Source organism: Procambarus clarkii, chromosome 1 (assembly GCF_040958095.1).
Source record: "Procambarus clarkii isolate CNS0578487 chromosome 1, FALCON_Pclarkii_2.0, whole genome shotgun sequence".
Lineage (NCBI taxonomy): Eukaryota > Metazoa > Arthropoda > Malacostraca > Decapoda > Cambaridae > Procambarus > Procambarus clarkii.
The window spans coordinates 42,384,142-42,403,475 of NC_091150.1; the positions used below are offsets into that span (position 1 = coordinate 42,384,142).

At 42.0% G+C, this 19,334-nt stretch overlaps 1 protein-coding gene and 1 long non-coding RNA gene across 10 annotated transcripts in view; one reads left to right on the top strand and one right to left on the bottom strand.

The window, feature by feature from the left end:
* The window catches only part of LOC138350443 (uncharacterized), a 45,441-nt gene extending 44,490 nt beyond the window's left edge, over window positions 1-951 (top strand). For all 3 annotated transcript variants that reach the window (XR_011222093.1, XR_011222095.1, XR_011222092.1), the window contains exons 2-3: window positions 141-325; window positions 629-951. This is a non-coding gene — a long non-coding RNA (uncharacterized lncRNA). The remainder of the gene's footprint in view (window positions 1-140; window positions 326-628) is intronic.
* LOC138349580 (tyrosine-protein phosphatase non-receptor type 4-like) overlaps window positions 1-19,334 on the bottom strand; it is a 263,170-nt gene that overhangs the window by 184,312 nt on the left and 59,524 nt on the right. For 4 of the 7 annotated variants that reach the window (XM_069300934.1, XM_069301020.1, XM_069301070.1 and 1 more), the window contains 7 exons: window positions 14,117-14,183; window positions 12,745-12,918; window positions 10,399-10,519; window positions 8,056-8,143; window positions 7,132-7,284; window positions 6,043-6,114; window positions 619-746 (listed from right to left, as the gene is read on the bottom strand). In XM_069300934.1, coding sequence (XP_069157035.1) covers window positions 619-746; window positions 6,043-6,114; window positions 7,132-7,284; window positions 8,056-8,143; window positions 10,399-10,519; window positions 12,745-12,918; window positions 14,117-14,183 — 803 coding nt within the window. The remainder of the gene's footprint in view (window positions 1-618; window positions 747-6,042; window positions 6,115-7,131; window positions 7,285-8,055; window positions 8,144-10,398; window positions 10,520-12,744; window positions 12,919-14,116; window positions 14,184-19,334) is intronic. The other 3 variants (XM_069301148.1, XM_069301097.1, XM_069300983.1) reach the window with 1 other exon arrangement.

Here is a 19,334-nt window from a genome sequence, read left to right on the forward strand (position 1 = left end):
TGAAGCAAAAGGTATTGTAGGAAATGCAGAAGAGACCCAGTGAAGATTAGAGGTGCTGTGAGCACAATCAGAGAATGTTGAATGAACATCAGTGGCCCACGGTTCTTTAGCTTTCACCATATACAAGAAATATTTTCCAGAACAAAAGTGGATGTTTCACGAGGCAATTGGACAAATTCCTACAACAAGTGCCAGATTGGCCAGGTTGCATTGGACATGTGGGTCTGTGGGTTGTTGCAAGCAACAATTTGACTGAAGTTATCACACAAGACTGGCTCCAAGCTGAGCTTCTGGAGAACACCTCTCAAAACCAACTACAGTACAGGTAAACCTTTTATAAATGATCAAATATACACCATATACTGTATTGTGTTAGACACAAACTACTTTTATCATTGATATTCAAAATTCAACAGGTTCTATTGGTTAAAGGAATTACTGAAACTTATTGAATTAGGTAATATTATAACTGAAATGAAAACTACTAAATCTTACAAGGTAAAAAGTTTGCTGAGATCATTCAACTTAATAGATACTATATTGTAATGTATAATAATTAAACTGCTAAATGTTCCTTTCACTTATTGCATAATGAATACAAAGGGTACAGTTGCTCACTTTCTTGCAGGAGTCCTCGGAGTATGTAGTCGGAAGAATGTGTGATGTTCAACACAGGATTTCCATAAGCACTTGCATGCCCTATATGAGGCAAGGTTGAAGCCCAACACACTGTCATAATTCTCAGACTGAAATAAAGTTATACAATTTTGTGTGACCTCTGAGGGCAATTTCTTAAATTACAGTACAACACTATATTAATAAAAAGTTCTATGAGTTTTACAAATCAGCAAAGGAAACTTATCCTATAACATTGACAGCATAGATCAACATTATAAAATAATAATGAATTATACTATCTACTGTAGTAAAATATAAATTTTCTCATTCTTATTTCCCAACTATTTATTTTCCTTCTTAAAAGATTAACTTAAACTCCAACTATGCAAAGTGACAAAAACTTACTTCCAATTAACTGTGTACACTTTACGGTACTGTATTGTATTTCTATTAATTTACTATTTGCCTTATAGGAGTTTTAATATGCTGGCACCATTATATACCAGTACCATACTGTCTCTGATACAACATATTCACTGAAGTTCATTAAGCATATTGTAGATGGGTTAAACTTTTAAAGTTGTTTAGTAGCGGGTATGTGACTCTCAAGACTACATACATGCTCATGTAAAGAAAACAAAGGTGTGGTGAGATGCATCACAGGCAACAAGTCAGTACATATAACTAGTGACTTGCCTCTCCACAAAAACACATCCTCCTATTTGCTTCACACTTATCATGCAATATGTACAATTCTATACCACTCTCATGTTTGGAAGTTCATTTCAATCTCACCAAAATTGAATGGAGCAGATATATCAGGATTCGAAGGCAGTGCAAGCTCATAATTGGTTTCATAGATGGTATAAGTATGACATTTGCACACGAAACAAGTCTGGATGAAAGCACTGCCAGAGCTTGAGTTAAAATTATGGCAAAGATTCACCAGAGCAAAAAGACAGCAAAGGGAATGAGGGTAAAGACATGACCTGTCGGCATCATTATAAGTCCTCAACAAGGGCATACTTAAGTGACCAATGGAGACAAGATCTCGGTTGAGGAGCATAATCAAGAGTTACCCAACACTATACCAGCCATTATATATCACATCAGTCAGCTGAATGAAGATTTTATTTCTATATTCACACAGATAGTAAGTCTTGTTTGGGGGGGGGGTTAAATCCCTGAGCATATTACTGTATTTGTCTAGTAATCCTTTATACTACCACCTACAGGATGAGAATGGGGGTGCATAATAAATTAACTAAACTAACGTTTAATGAAAGGAAATGCACACTTATTCATAAAAAAATTACTAAGACAATTTATGGACAGAAAGAACATAGAATTTATTTATTCAATTATACAATTGAATGACTACTGTACTTTCTTTTCCTTAAAGTCAGAAGTATGTTTGATTATTCCTAGGGTTTGGTCAGCTTTCTTTACTACTGCACCCACTTGTTGTGCAACTTTAAGTGAACGATGTATTCTGACTCTAAGGTCCTTTTCCTCATCAATCTGCTGCGCAGTAATGTTGTTTATTTGATTGTTGTGGTATGGATTGTTATGCCCCACATGCAAGGTCTTTAAGCATCATTTCAATTTTTGACACATTACCTGTATTAAGGCATTAAAGGTTTGGGGATAATCGACCTACCCAATAACATCATTACACACTGTTGGCAGCCATCATCTATAATTATGTTTTTAAATACTGACCAATTGTGTTTAAATATTCACGGCTTTGTTGCAGTCAATTTATTTGAACTGGTAAATGATCCCCTGAGGTCATGGAAGCTACTTTTACACTATTATTTCACTTATAAGGATTGAGTAAAATAGAATCAAGGTCATAGATGCTACCATTATATAAATTAATTGTTTGGGCCTTTCCAACTGCTACCCAAGTGAGTGGAAGGACATCTGAGGTGTACCTCACCTCTACAGGAGTTTATAAGCCTTTTATAAGCCGTTCATAAGTTTTATTATTTGCAGAGTAAATAGTCAGTGGTGATTTAGCCTGTGTTACAAAATATTCCAATACATTATTGTGCAAATGGATTTACTTCAGTGAAGGTTCTACCTTCTAATAGCAGTTTCCACCTTCTAACAGCATGTCATTGCAGTCGACTATACCCCAACGGTACCCAGGTAGGCCATAAGATGGTTTGATCTGTGCATTGGCTAATATACATTTCATCATCACAATGATACTCAAGTAGGTGGTAGAAAAATTAGTTTTTCTGTCCAGAGATCTGTCAGTGCTGGTTTGTGGTCTCCTGGGTTCAGCTTGAGTTTCCTTGGCATTTCTGTGTTTGTATATACAGTAATTCTCTCCAGGTCTGAGAGATGCCTATGTTGGACCTGAAGAATTGAGCAAGTGAGCTGTGCCAGTGAGCTGTCTGGTGGTTCAAAAAGAATAGCTGAGAAGTGTCACGGTACTGTACCTCCGTCAACAAAATGCATAGCCCAGTATGACACCTTTTCCCTTCCACACATTGCTCTTCGCCCTGCCCTTCCCTGCTAAATTCTCTTCTGGGTGGTTATCTGGTATACATTCCTTGGTGCAGATCTGTGTTTGAACCCCCTGGTGTTGTTGGTTTATAACCAGGCACAACGAGCATAGTATGTTTTCCTGTATGTTTTATATAATAATAATTTATAAAATAATAATTTATTCACAAGAATAAATGGCTTGGTGAGATTACATAAGATTGGTATTTTTACATTCTTGCAAAGCCACTAACACGCATAGCATTTCGGGCAGGTCCTTAATGTAACATATCAGGTAAGATGAAAAGGTACATTGTAGCAAGGTTTTATACTGTATCAACAAATAACTACAATATAAATTGACAGGTGATTACACTGGTGAAGATATATGTCTTTAATACTAATATTGGAGAAGTAGGCAGTACTGTACAAGATACAGTGTGAGTTTGAAGCACAAGGTAGGAAACTATGAGGATGAAATAGGTACTTTTTGGTTTTACTTTTGAATAAGGCATAGGTTGGACAATTTTTAATTCATCAAGGAGTGAGTTCCACAGACTGGGTCCTTTCATTTGCATGGAGTGTTTGCACAGATTTAGTGAATTTGATTGGAAAGACTTGCTATTAGGCAGAGGTAAATGAGACATATTCCGAATTTTGTGAAATACATGATAAAGGGACAAAAAATTTATACCGACACAAAAATGCAGAACTAGAAATCAGGTCTGGGTCAACAGAAATTGAGAGAGGGTCAGAGACCAAAATACAAAAAATGGAATCAATATAAGAGGAGTTCAAACTGTCAAACATACCAGCAATATAAAGAAGCAAGAAAAAGCTATACAGCAGTGAGAAGAGAGACAGAAAGAAACTTTGAGAAAGGGATAGCAGGCAAATGTAAAATAGAACCAGACCTATTCTCTAAATTCATTAAAATCAAACTGCAGGTAAAGGATAATATTCAGAAGTTGAAAACAGATTCACAGAGAATGAAAAAGAAACAATTGAAACACTAAATGAACTGTTCCATAGTGTGTTTGTGCAAAATGGAGTTTCCAGAGAACCAGACACTGCCAATTCCAGAGAACACCATGAATGTGTCTCGAGACGAAGTGGAAAAATTACTCAAGGAACTAGGAAGAAATAAAGCATTTGGACCAGATTGAGTTTCACCTTGCATTCAGAGAGAATGTGCACCTGAGCTGAGCATTCCACTTCAATTGATATTCCAGATATCTTTGTGTATAGGAAATTTAGCAGATATATGGAAAAAGACAAATATGTTCTAGTCTACAAAAATAGCAGAGAAGATCCTTTAAATTATAAACCTGTATCACTGACAAACTTAAAGTGTACTGGTGAAAACACAAGAAAAAATAGTTAAAACAAAGTGAATAGAATACCTGAAGAGAAATTATATAACATAATAACAGAGTGGTTTTTGAGCAGGAAGATCGTGTAACAAATCTACTTAGTTTTTATAATTCATATATATTATGATAGTCACAGAGATTCTACAGGAAAGAGAAAGTTGGGATTGACTCTGTTTACCTGAGAGGCACTAACACTAATGGCCTCAATGAGGACAGGAAGCCAGCGGCTTGTCGAAGATCTTCCCCATTTGCCCTGTTTATCTGGACCTAAAATAAGGCATTTGACAGAGTTCCATACAAGAGGATGTTTTGGAAACTGGAACATGCTGGAGAGGTAACAGAGACACTGCTGACATGGATGAAAATTTTTCTAACGGCTGGAAAGATGAGTAGTAATCAGAGGCAATGTATCTGACTGGAGGAGTGTTACTAGCAGAGTACCACAGGGTTCAGTTCTTTCACCAGTAATGTTTATTGTCAATATAAATGATCTAACAGAAGGAATGCAGAATTAAATGAACATGTTTGCTGATGATGCTAAGCTACTAAGAAAGATAAGAAGATAGAAGAAAAAAAAAAGAGACAATATGATCACTATGTACAAAATACTACTGGGAATTGTGAAAATTGATAAAAAGAATTCTTGAAACCTGGAACTTCAAGAACAACACGTCATAGATTTAAGTTATTGAAACAAAGCTACCAACAAAAACTAGAAAGTTCACTTTTGCAAACATAGTGGCAGATGGTTGGAACAAGTTAAGTGAGAAGGCAGTGGAGGCCAAAACCATCAGTAGTTTCAAAGCATCATATGACAAAGAGTACTTGGAAGACTAGACACCTGAGCATACCTCTCTTCTTCTAACTACATATGCATGCACGACCCCCTCCCCCCCACTTCTCCACCCCCACACAGTTATGTACATACACACGCGCAATGCATCCCATTGCTATATGGAGTTGAATCACTGAGATATAAAAGGAAACTTTACTATTAAAGCACTTATTGTGCTCTGTGAATAGAATAAAAAGAGCAGTACCACTTCTGTGAGCTAAAACTTGGTTCTTATAAATGAGAAAGTTGCATCACATTGTGGAATATTACAACCCTAGACATTCAACATTAGACTGAATAAAATACTCAAAGCTCCACAACATAAATATATAATTTACAATTCTTTTATTTAAGACCTGTCACCTAAGAATATTATATAAGTCTAGTAATGACAAAACATGCTTTTAGTAAATCTATCTATGTAATGTCACCCCTTTAACATATTCACAGCAGGGTGGCACATGCAAAACATTATGTAATTTGCGGGAAATTAGTTAGGTCAACCTGTCAAAAGGTACTAACAAAACCAAAGTCATTACTGTGTATACATTGAAAATACCATACTAAACATCAGGAATTGTGAGCAAAAAACTTGAGGCAAGCTATGTTAAATTACAGGAAAACTGCAAGGTATAGCTTCATCTCACAATAGCTGGTTTCTTCATTAGAATGACTTATTAAAGCACCAGGAAATCATGTCACTAAAAAGTGACAAACTACCTTTGTATAGAGCTTTTTCTTGAAAATTTGTAGAAAAGAACTTGGGTCTTCCTTACTGTCGGCCTGGTCTGTCTATGTAAATCGATACAAAAAAAAAACTTATAAAATTATGTTTGATGGTGCATTATATTTATTCAAAGTTATAGAAAAGTAATCTTGAAAGCTGTACACTAATACAATACTAAAGTATATTTTTAGGTTCCTTTAATTATATAAATTTATTAATCTAGGGTACAGTACCACTGTAAATATACTGTACTGTACATATATCATTTAAACCTAACTCTCTATTACTACTGTATTCTGAATAGAGATAACAAAGCCTTTACAAGCAAGACTTATCATTTTGGCATTTCTCTACGTGGACATCATGGTGACATGGTCGTTATTCACGAACACATCTGATTTCATTCGGCGACTGAAGCACTGCAGCATAAAAGAGGTGGTGTCCATTACATCCTCTCATAAGTCTTTTCTGCTTCCATCAAAATACTGAATATCACATCTTGATGACTTATCTTGAGGCTATCTTGAGATGATTTTGGGTCTTTTTAGTGTCCCCACGGCCCGGTCCTCTAAGCTCTAATTTTATTTAACTCCTATATATAGCCAATATTTTTCAGTTCAACGAAAAAGTTGGTAACGTGTGTGTATACTCTTATCTTGTTGATACATTTCTTCAGGTGAGGGCACCACACCACTGCTGCATATTCCAAACTTAATTTGATGAATATTATGAACAGGCTTTTCAATAATTCAACATTCACTGAATGGCAAAATAAAGTTGAACAATATTGCAGAGAAGCTTGATACAACTTCATTAGCATGCACATACAAGCATTTGAGCAAGTGCACATACTTTATACTCTCTGATAACATTCACATTGTAATCTTCAATACTTGGCAAACTAGACACTGATGATAATAATTATTTATATCCTAATAAAGTTATGGACTATATCTGAGAAGTTACAAGTTAAATTTAACAATTCCCAATTAAGAGAATTAACCAAGTTGAAAAAAATATAGAGCATAGAATCTTTAAACTGAAACAAGTTCTAATAAACTTAAAGACATATTACTTCTTACCACTTCTCTTCTAAGCTGAATAAAAAACTGCTTCCGCTTGAAAGAAATCTTGACAATTTTGGCCCAGCTAAATGTATTTATTTTAATTGCATTCTGGAACACTACCAGACCGATCGCAGTTACACCCAAATGTATCTCGCGGTTGGTCGAGTCCTGGAAAGAAAAAATTATGCCTAAGAAACGCCATTAAAGACATTTCAAAATCATAGTACTGCACCATGAACTATAAAACTCAAATATGTTGTGCTTCTTTAAAGTACTGTATGTGAGTTTAAGATACAAAATACTGTCGATCCTATTTTGTTTAATTTTATTAGATTGTTAAAACTATATTGGGTGGATTATGTCCATTAATCCTCAATGGATTACTCCATTTTAAATATAAAAAATATATTTTTTATTCTGACAATAAAATTGACAAAATTATGATTTCTTTGTCTAAAGTTGTATGTTATATGGTACTGTAATGTAGGATACTTTCTTCAACTTCAGTCATGTCAGTTTTACCAAAGTAAAAAAAAAATCAAAACTTACGTCTTAATTAAATGGTCAATTTAAACCTTATACGTGGTTCAATACCAGTACAGTAGATCTTTTCTTAAAATATATTAAAACAGAGAGATTTGTTTTCAGTGTACAAAAAAATAAAAAATAAACACCCAAATAATAATACAGTACTTTGTATACAAGTTTAAACTTATACTGTATACTCATCTGGGGGTTATACTGTTATACAGTACTAACAATCAGCAACAAAATATACTTTAAGTTGTACCTTTATTCATGTTACAATACTGTGCAGTACTTCTAAATGAAAGTCACAAGACAGCCAAAGGTTATAATATGCCTTCCATAGTTTTGTATCTTCTACAAAATTCCAAAAATTATAATGAAATTCATTGAAACATTTTTTATTAGACTTACCCTAACTTTGTGCAGGTCAACGCCGTAGAGGTCTAACCGCTTAGCATGATCTAAGAAATTGAACTCTGCGTCTGCTGGAGTCTGTCCTCTGCAGGGAACAGGATGGAATGAGAAAACATGACTTCTGTTGTCGCCAAAAAAAAACTGAAGAACTGAATGAATTAATAATTTAGCGTTCCACTGATGTCATTTGTGCACTGATGTTCCAATGTGTCATTTATACTTCGATTGTAAACATTTCAATGGTTCTAAAATACATCAACCGACTGAAATTTCTGAAAAATAATTTTTATATACTCTACATATTTTTTATACACTGAAATTATCAGCAGATACAATGATAATAGAAGATTTGACATAGGCAAAGCACTACATGTCACTCTCAGTACTCAGTAAACTGTGAGTAAAGCAAAGACCCAACTAAACTGCTCCACAGCCACATCAGGTGGAAAACAACAGTGAAAGAACAAGTGATGAAACTGAGAAAAGGGGAGAACAGATACACAGAGAATGACAAGGTGTGTGAAGTACTCAACAAGAGATTCCAGGACTTAACAATAGAACAAGGAGAAGCCCCTGCACTAAATGAGGAGGCGGTAAACCAAGCAACCTTGGAGGAATTTGACCTCACCAGTGATGAAGTCAAAAGGAATCTGTTGGAGCTGAATGTGAGAAAGGCTGTTGGGCCTGACAGAATCTCACTGTGGATACTAAAAGAAGATGCAGAAGCACTAAGTGTGCCACTCTCTACGGTGTATAACAGGTCACTGGAAACAGAAGAACTACCAGAAAGCTTGTATACAGCTAATGTAGTCCCAATATACAAAAAGGGTGACAGGCAAGAGGCACCAAACTACAGGCCAGTTTCCCCTAACTTGTATACCATGCAAGGTGATGGAGAAGATCGTGAGGAAAAGGCTCATAGAACACCAGGAGAAAAAGAGCTTTTTAACACACCACCAGCATCGGTTTAGGGATGGTAAATCATGCCTCACAGGGTTAATAGAACAATATGACTAACAACAAAAATTAGACAAGAAAGAGAAGGGTGGGCAGACTGCACTTTCTTGGACTATCTGAAAGCCTTAGACACAGTACCCCATAAAAGGCTTTTACAAAAGTTGGAGAAACAGGCAGGAGTAAAAGGTAAGGTGCTCCAGTGGATAAGGAAGTATCTAAGCAACAGGAAACAGCAAGTAACTGTGAGGGGGGGAGACATCAGGGTGGCGAGATGTCACCAGCAGTCCCACAGGGCTCTGTACTATACCAGTGGGCATAGACTCATTCCCCTCAATGTTTGCTGATGATGCAAAAATTATGATAAGAATCAAGACAGATGAAGATAGACAGAGACTACAGGACGACCTGAACAAACTGGAGGAATGGTCTAGAAAATGGCTACTAAAGTTCAACTCAGGAAAGTGTAAAGTAAAAAAAACTAGGCGAAGGGAGCAGGAGGCTGAACATGAGGTACCATCTGGGAGGTGAAATCCTGCAAGAGTCAAGTAGAGAGAAAAAGCTTGGGGTTGATATCACACCGAACCTGTCCCCAGAGGCCCACATCAAAAGGATATCATCAGCAGCATATTCAGAATCTTGTATACCACTTATGTCAGACCAATCCTGGAATATGCAGCTCCAGCCTGGAGTCCATACCTAATTAAACACAAGACAAAGTTAGAGAAGATTCAGAGGTATGCCACCAGACTAGTCCCAGAACTGAGAGGTATGAGCTACAAGGAAAGGCTATGGGAACTAAACCTCACGTCCCTGGAAGACAAAAGAGTAAGGAGAGACATGATAACCACCTACAAAATTCTCAGGGGAATTGACAGGGTGGACAAAGACAGACTATTTAGCATGGGTGGATCACGAACAAGGGCTGACCCCTCTCCGGATATACTCCATGTATAGGCCATTATCCCCCCCCCCCATTTTTATGTTATATACAAGTCTTTTGACAAGTTGCCGGCTTCCTGTCCTCGTCGAGGCCTCTAGGGTGTTAATGGCCCTCAGGTAACTAAGACAAGTGAGGTGAAGTGAGAGGTGAGGTGAGGTGTAAGTGGAAAAGAATGAACAATGAGCTAAATGCAGCCCACTAAGAGACGAAACTAAAATTAAAGAAAGTAAACCTTGTGTTTTATACAATACAGCACAATTAGAATTTACAAGTTATTTATATGAGAAATTATTATGGCAAGGGGAGTAAACGCTCATCTCTGGACTCCCCACAAACACACAATACTATGAATACATGATATTACTGTAGTGTGATTTCACTGTGTATGTTATTCATATATTACAAGGCTCACGATACAAAAAATGTAGTAACCAGCAACTCACTTGTGGAGCTTGTGGAGTTCCATAATTTTTTTCTCGAGCTCATCTGTTTGGTTTGGGACAAGTCTCATATCTGCTAGGTATGTATTACCGTGTTCTTCCAAGATGTAGTCGCCCAATTCAGCTGAAATAGACATGGAAATGTTAGTAATCCTTGCATAACACGAACAAGCAGCAACGGTTTCAAGCTCGACAAGCCACAATGCAGGACAGAAAACAAAAGTTGCTTTTCACCCATAAAATTATAAACCCAAGGAACCCGTCTCTCTGCTGAAGCCGTAAATGCCAAAAAACTGCTTTATTTCAAAATCCAGCTGGATAGAATCATGAGGACAAATGGGAGGGGGGCTTTTCGACAAGTCGCCGGCTTCCTGTCCTCGTCGAGGCCACTAAGATAGTGGCCCTCGGGTACATCAGGTACAGTACATATCAGCAGAGGAAGGAAAACTTGCGCCTGTGGCAAGCACTGACATTGCATCCCTGTCCAAACATTCAGCACCACACACCACTGCCACCAGAAGATGAAGCGACGACGACGTTTCGGTCCGCCCTTGACCATTATCTTCTGGTGTGTAGTTACAACGTGATAATGGTCCTGGACGGACCGAAACGTCGTCGTTTCTCCATCTTCTGCTGTGTGGTTGGGTCATTAGACCTACAGCCACGTTATTGTGACTCATCGTCAGCATTTGACACCCATCTCACATAACTTTACCATACAACCATAAAAAATGCAATGCGCTTAACGGTAAGAAATAACTGCTTTAACTACATATAATAATAATAATAATAATAATAATAATAATAATAATAATAATAATAATATAATTAAAGACAGATCATACATCTCAAGAAAATTATTTTTTATTTCCAACTATCCGAAGATAGCTTACCTGCCTTTAATAGAAAGTGGTCAGTGGTGCCCCCTTTCAAGCGGTGCCCAGGACACACACACACACACACACACACACACACACACACACACACACACACACACACACGCCATACTTGGCGTGCCCTAGATGCCCTCCCCAAGATTACCCACCTCCTCTGCACGTCAGCCACACTGCGATCGGATGTGGACGATTGAGATTGACAGGTCTATACTCAGGGCAGTAAGCAGTCCAGTGAATATGAACACTGGAGTGTATTCATGGACTCCCCAGGATATGAATAGTGTGATGTAATGCGTACAATGAGTGCAAGTAGGAGGGTATAATGAACATAGGCTCATGTAATAATGAGCAGAGTCAATGTAATGAGTTATCTTGAGGTAAGGTAACCTCAAGGTATGGGGGGTTGTCAAAGGTTGTGTTTTTAAAGTGGTGGTTGGAATTTAATATATGGCGCAGTTACGGTGGTGGTTGTAATTGTAGCGTTGTAATTGTAGAGTTGTAATTGTACAGTTGTGGTGGTTGTAGTTCTTCATTGCGGTGGTTGTAGTTAGACTGTTGCGGTGGTTGTATTTATAGTTGTGCAGTTGTGGTGGTTGTAGTTGTATAGTTGTGGTGGTTGTTGTTGTACAGTTGTGGTGGTTGTAATGGTTGAAGTTATAGTGTTCAGCCATGATGGTTGTAGTGATTCTTGTAATAGTTGTGGTGGTTACAACTGTCCTGATGTTCTACTTGTCTTATGTTTATTATATATTTCACAATACTGTGCAGGGAGTGCCTGTCAGCGGCACTGGTCGGTAACTGAGTGCCTCCTCCCTCCCTCTCTCTTCTTATATACTAGTATAATGTTTGCCGTCTTCCAGCTGCTGGGCAACTCTCTCCTTTGCAGCTACTCATTAACTAGTGAATCTGTAGATAATTTATTTTGTCGACAACACTGGTAATATGTTGTCTGGTCCTCCTTCCCTTCGTTGTGTAGAGCATGTTACATATCCACGCTTCGTGCTTCCCTGCTACCTTAATGTTCACCAGTCTCTCATCTGATCACCCACGGTGCTCCCTGATCACCCACGGTGCTCCCTGATCACCCACGGTGCTCCCTGATCACCCACGGTGGCCCCCTGGTGAGTTTGTAAATGCCACACGGCATCTTCCGTGTAATCTGTTATAGAGTTTCCCGCCCCTGTGTTGAGCCTAGTCAACAAGTGTCTATTCACAAACTGACTGTGATCAACCACACAATCAACCTCACACATTGAGGTTGATTGGCTGTGTTAGAATAAGAATACTACTGTACTACTGTACAGTAGTATTGTACATAATAATTGTAATTGTAGTAGTACAATACTACTGTACAGTAGTATTGTACATAATATATTGTAATATAATACTGTGTACTACTGTACACAAGCGTCACATTACTAGACAACCCTTCACTGTTGGTATTGGTACTGACACTGGAGGGCGTAGGAGGCGAGGAGGGCGGCGGTGGAGGGCTGCACGCCCAGACGCCCCTCCAGCACGTCCCGCCGCAGCTGCAGGAACACATGGTAGCGGGTGTACTCCTCCGTCAGCTTGCCCGGGTCGCTCACCCAGAACTTGACCCGGAAGTACAGCACAGGCAGCCCACCTGCACACAAAAAACAGTAAACAGTAGTAAAAAACAGTAAAAAACAGTAATGTTTACACAGAAAACACTACACATCCTGATACACTAGGCTCTTTATTTACAGGAGTAGGTACACATGGTCCATAGCCTCTCCACATGTAAGTACTAGCCGACCCACGAGAGAATTCCTGTATCAATGTAAACACACAACAATTGAAAATTGGGTTCATGTTAGCACCGAGAACACGGCTGTAATGAGACTTGAGGCAAACACAGATGAGGGCGGCCTGCGTGATACATGGGTATCATGACTGGGAATATTATAGCAGAAAACGACTTAATTGAACGTAGCAACGTACAGGTCCGCCATTGAAGCTATTGTAGGCTTGTCATTCTCGATAACATTCCCCCATTCCCATTCTCAATAACATTTAACGTCCTTTACAAAGCCCCTTGAATGTCCTAACATACGCTTGAGTATTATAGCTTAATGAATAATTGATGTATGACAAAAGTGATAGGGGAAATATAATAGGAATATCGGGTTAAGTAGTGTATACAGAGACCTGCGAGAAGCCCGTCTTCTCAACACATACGTCTCATTTGGGACGTTGTGATCCACAATGTTACATATCCACGCTGCGTGCTTCCCTGCTACCTTAATGTTCACGTATCTTACCTTAACTTACCTACCTTAACGTCCAAAGCACTATGAAAAGTAGCGACTCTCAAAAGTCCACGTTTACCGTGGATCGGTAGGTTAGGTTAGGTGGGTTGATTGGGTCTGTGCTTTTCAGGTTAAGTTAGCACTTTGTATTTTGTAGGTTGTGGCAAATACAGAGAACGTGCTGCAACGAAATGTTGACATTTATTTTGATCAAAGTTGTGTCGTGGTAAGGCCCACCAGAAAGTTATCCTGCGAGATGTTAGAACTGCAATAGTGATAGATGCAACTGGGCCTCATGTTGGTCTAATAATACAATAGCCCTCGCCTTTATTATATATAAATATTGTATTGAAAGTACGTTAAATATTAGTCATGGTAAATGATGTTCTTGAGTACGTTTAGCAGCGGAAGGCCACCAGGGTGTGAGGGACAGGCGGGACATGATTGACCAAAGCGTCACTAGGGTGTGGGCCATCGTAAGAGTACAGGGAGAGAGAGAGAGAGAGTGAATCGTGAATCAGAGTGTATAAGAGAGCGTGCAGCAGTACTCACAGGTCCCCAGGCTCTTGGTCCTGATACGGAGCTGCTTCTTCACCGGCTTGAGCGGGTCCAGCCATCTCTGTCGTTGGAGGAGAGAGTCTTGTTACGCATATTATCATTATCAGTAATATCACTCTCCACACACACACACATATGCCAAAAATAGAGGATAGAAGAGAGGTGATATGATCACCACTTACAAAATACTGACAGAAATAGACCTAATTGACAAAGAGGAATTCCTGAAACCAGCAACTCACGAACAAGAGGGACAGATTCAAAACAGAGATGCTGAACAAATATTAGAAAGTTTTCTTTTGCAAACAGAGTGGTACACGGTTAGAACAAGTTAAGTGAGAAGCTGGTGGAGGCTGAAGTCGTCAGTAGTTTCAAAGTGTTATATGACAAAGAGTACTGGGAAGACGGGACACCACGAGCATAGATCTCATCCTGTAACAACACTTGGGTAATTACACACACACAAAAGACTGGTTTAGTTATAAGATTAAATTGGAGAAGGTTCAAAGGAATGCTAGCAGACTAGTACCCGAGCTGAGGGGTATGGGTTACGAGGAGAGACTACGGGAACTAAACCGAACTAAACCGTGGAGGCATTTATCGCCTGGTGGAGAAAATGATCCCAGCTGACATGGGGTATACAGCTGACCGTTGTTGTTGTCACAGGTCGGGGACTGGATGCCACCCGGTGCCAGTTACTGGATTTATAACACTGATTATAACACAATCGACTTGAGAATGGTCCAGGACGGAACGAAACGTCGTCGTCCCTTCACCTTCTAGTGTGTGGTCTGGTCAACATTAATGTAACACTGATTATTTGCCTGTAATTCCCTAAGGGGTTTTCTGCTTTCTTTCCGGCTTGTGTGAGATCTTGGGAATACTGCCCCCCTCCCCTCCCCCCCCCCTCCCCCAGGATGTGTGAGCGACACACACACTGGTCACTGTATTTACACCGTCACACTGACACAATCTGACGAACAATCCTCATTTAGGTGGACAATACAAATGGGGTAAACAAAATACAATACATAGGGGCGATGGAGAAGTGGCGGGCAGCCATGTCTAGCCCTCTATGTCGCTTCCAGTGCGGCTTAGGGGTGAGGGGAGAGGAGTGAGGAGTGAGGGGTGAGGAGTGAGGGGTGAGGGGTGACGAGGGTATATGTTGTGTACAACTCTACATCATCATATTTTACGGGCTATTCATGCCCGTGCCACCTCTTGGTGGCTGAATCTTCATCAATCATCACTAAATCGACTGTGTGGTATACGGGAGACTCCGTGTCCAGGCTCCTCCACACCTGCACCACCTGTCTCCTCCACACCTGCACCACCTGGCTCCTCCACACCTGCACCACCAGGCTCCTCCACACCTGCACCACCTGGCTCCTCCACACCTTCAAAACGCCCCCATCAAGTCGGTCCACCACCGCCTCGCTTCCTGCAGGTCAGGGTTCGATCCCCGATGGTCCAAGAGGTTGGAGACCGTGCCGACCTTCCTCCTCCATGACCTTCCGAGCCTCCCAGGGGTTATACAGTCGTGCCGTCCTACCACTTTCTCCTCATCATTTCCCTTTCTTACCCCGAATAATTTCCTTCCAGAGGGACTTGACCGGGAGCGTGTCTAAAGCCCTAATCAGAGCGTCAGATCGGATGAGGGGTGTCAGGAGAGCGGGGGGGGGGGGGGTGGATGAGGGGTGTTAGGAGAGCGGGGGGGGGTGGATGAGGGGTGTCAGGAGAGGGTGGATGAGGTGTCAGAAGGGAAAGCTTTAGGGCCACTCTTGTGTCACATTAAAGGTGGCCTCACGCCCCCATGTGCTGACCCCGTGTATTGTTGGTCACTCACTCCTCACACTGCCTCATCCAGTCACTCCCTCACACCCTCACACTGCCTCATCCAGTCACTCCCTCACACCGCCTCATCCAGTCACTCCCTCACACTGCCTCATCCATTCACTCCCTCACACTGCCTCATCCAGTCACTCCCTCACACCGCCTCATCCAGTCACTCCCTCACACTGCCTCATCCAGTCACTCCCTCACACCGCCTCATCCAGTCACTCCCTCACACCGCCTCATCCAGTCACTCCCTCACACCGCCTCATCCAGTCACTCCCTCACACCGCCTCATCCAGTCACTCACAAAGGCCGCCAAATTAATTCCCATTGTTACTTCACACAAAATAGTCTGACGAGAAACAGTGGCAGTGTCTCTTTAACTGCCTGACGTCCTGACACCTGAGTGGCTGACACCACAGGCCTCCTGACACCTGAGTGGCTGACACCACAGGCCTCCTGACACCTGAGTGGCTGACAACACAGGCCTCCTGACACCTGTGTGGCTGACACAACAGGCCTCCTGACACCTGAGTAGCTGACACAACAGGCCTCCTGACACCTGAGTGGCTGACACAACAAGCTTCCTGACACCTGAGTGGCTGACACAACAGGTCTCCTGACACCTGAGTGGCTGACACAACAGGCTTCCTGACACCTGTGTGGCTGACACCACAGGCCTCCTGACACCTGAGTGGCTGACACCACAGGCCTCCTGACACCTGTGTGGCTGACACAACAGGCCTCCTGACACCTGAGTGGCTGACACAACAGGCCTCCTGACACCTGAGTGGCTGACACAACAGGCCTCCTGACACCTGAGTGGCTGACACAACAGGTCTCCTGACACCTGAGTGGCTGACACAACAAGCTTCCTGACACCTGAGTGGCTGACACAACAGGCTTCCTGACACCTGAGTGGCTGACACAACAGGTCTCCTGACACCTGAGTGGCTGACACAACAAGCTTCCTGACACCTGAGTGGCTGACACAACAGGTCTCCTGACACCTGAGTGGCTGACACAACAGGCTTCCTGACACCTGTGTGGCTGACACAACAGGTCTCCTGACACCTGAGTGGCTGACTTTAACAGGCGTCCTGACACCTGAGTGGCTGACACCACAGGCGTCCTGACACCTGAGTGGCTGACAACAGGCGTCCTGACACCTGAGTGGCTGACACAACAGGCGTCCTGACACCTGAGTGGCTGACACAACAGGCGTCCTGACACCTGAGTGGCTGACACAACAGGCGTCCTGACACCTGAGTGGCTGACACAACAGGCCTCCTGACACCTGAGTGGCTGACACAACAGGCGTTCTGACACCTGAGTGGCTGACACAACAGGCGTCCTGACACCTGAGTGGCTGACACAACAGGCGTCCTGACACCTGAGTGGCTGACACAACAGGCCTCCTGACACCTGAGTGGCTGACACAACAGGCGTCCTGACACCTGAGTGGCTGACACAACAGGCCTCCTGACACCTGAGTGGCTGACACCACAGGCCTCCTGACACCTGAGTGGCTGATACCACAGGCCTCCTGACACCTGAGTGGCTGACACAACAGGCGTCCTGACACCTGAGTGGCTGACACAACAGGCTTCCTGACACCTGAGTGGCTGACACAACAGGCCTCCTGACACCTGAGTGGCTGACACAACAGGCCTCCTGACACCTGAGTGGCTGACACAACAGGCCTCCTGACACCTGAGTGGCTGACACAACAGGCCTCCTGACACCTGAGTGGCTGACACAACAGGCCTCCTGACACCTGAGTGGCTGACACCACAGATCTCCTGACACTTGAGTCCATAGTCCAGCCTGTCAGCTGCCACAACGGACATAAAATGGGGTGTTAAATAGCTCAAACCTAACCTAAAAGGGAGACTGTTAGCGAGGTGCTATGGTTGATAGTACACCTTTACTTAACTGCCTGTTGGGGAGAGGTTTTAACGTCAAGCATTGATAGGACTGGTTACCCTGGAAACACACACCGAAACTGTCTCTATTTTCCGCTTGTTACAACTTTATTTCAAGTTGTTATATCTTGGCTTAACGTGTTTATGACGTATTAGAACGTTGTTACAACCTGCTATACTGGTTGTTATAACTGGTTAGGTGATGTTAAAACTTGTTCGAACGTTGTACCAACGTCGTAGTTTCGGTGTGTGTTTGGCGGGTATATGTCATTGGTCTATTGGTAGATGTTGCCTGACATTGTGGTAGAGAGTGTGATGGCGCAGTATAGGTGAGTCAGGTCACTCACGCAATGCTGTAGTGTGAGTCAGGTCACTCACGCAATGCTGTAGTGTGAGTCAGGTCACTCACACAATGCTGTAGCGTGAATCAGGTCACTCAAACATCTATCCGGACCATTTTCAAGTCCTAAATGGGACTTGATCATAGTCCAGAGTGAACCAAAACGTCATTTCTTCATTTCCTGATGTGTGGGTTTGGTCATCACATCTTCAGCCACATTACTGTGACTCTTCTGCAATTGGATGATCACAGTCTCCAATGGAAACATGTCATTCGATTAATGGCATGGTTTGCCATTAAAAACATGCAATTAGATCCCGCACCAGTTCTAATGGACCACTTGAGTACACTGTCAATTTCCCTGATAATTTTGTATGTGGTAATCATGTCTCCCCTAACTCTTCTGTCTTCCAGGAACGTGAGGTGCAATTCAAACAGCCTTTCCTAGTAACTCAAGCTTCTTAGTTCTTGGGCTAGTCTAGTGGCATACCTCTGAACTTTCTCCAGCTTTGTCTTGTGCTTGACAAGGTACGGACTCCATGCTGGGGTCGCATACTCCAGCATTGTGGTATACAAGGCTCTAAATGATTCCTTACACAAGTTTCTAAAGGCAGTTCTGATGTTAGCCAGCCTCTCATACGCCGCGGATGATATTTTGACGTGGGCTTCAGGAGACAGGTTCGGTGTGATATCAACTCCTAGATCCTTCTCTCTGTCCGTCTCGTGGAGGACTTTCGTCTCCCATTCCGTATCCTGGGGTCTGGCCTCCTGTTTCCTCAGGTTAGTTTCATTACCTTATTACAGTACCTTACCTAGTTTCATTACCTTACATTTACTGGAGTTGAACTTTAGTAGTGAGGAAGGAGAGTCTTGAGATGTGTGTGAGGGGCAGGCGGAGGCGTGTACCGTCTTGCCGCCGCCAACAGTAGCAGTGAGGCCAGTTTATTTTCATTGATCCCACAGGAGAAATCTGCCAGACAGTGTGATGCCGCCCCTATACTTCACCTCACCTCACCCCCCCCCCTCACCCCGCCTCACTCAGACACGCCCCCCTCCCTCACCACCCAACACTCCCCGACACTCAGACACGCCCCCTCCCTCACCACCCAAC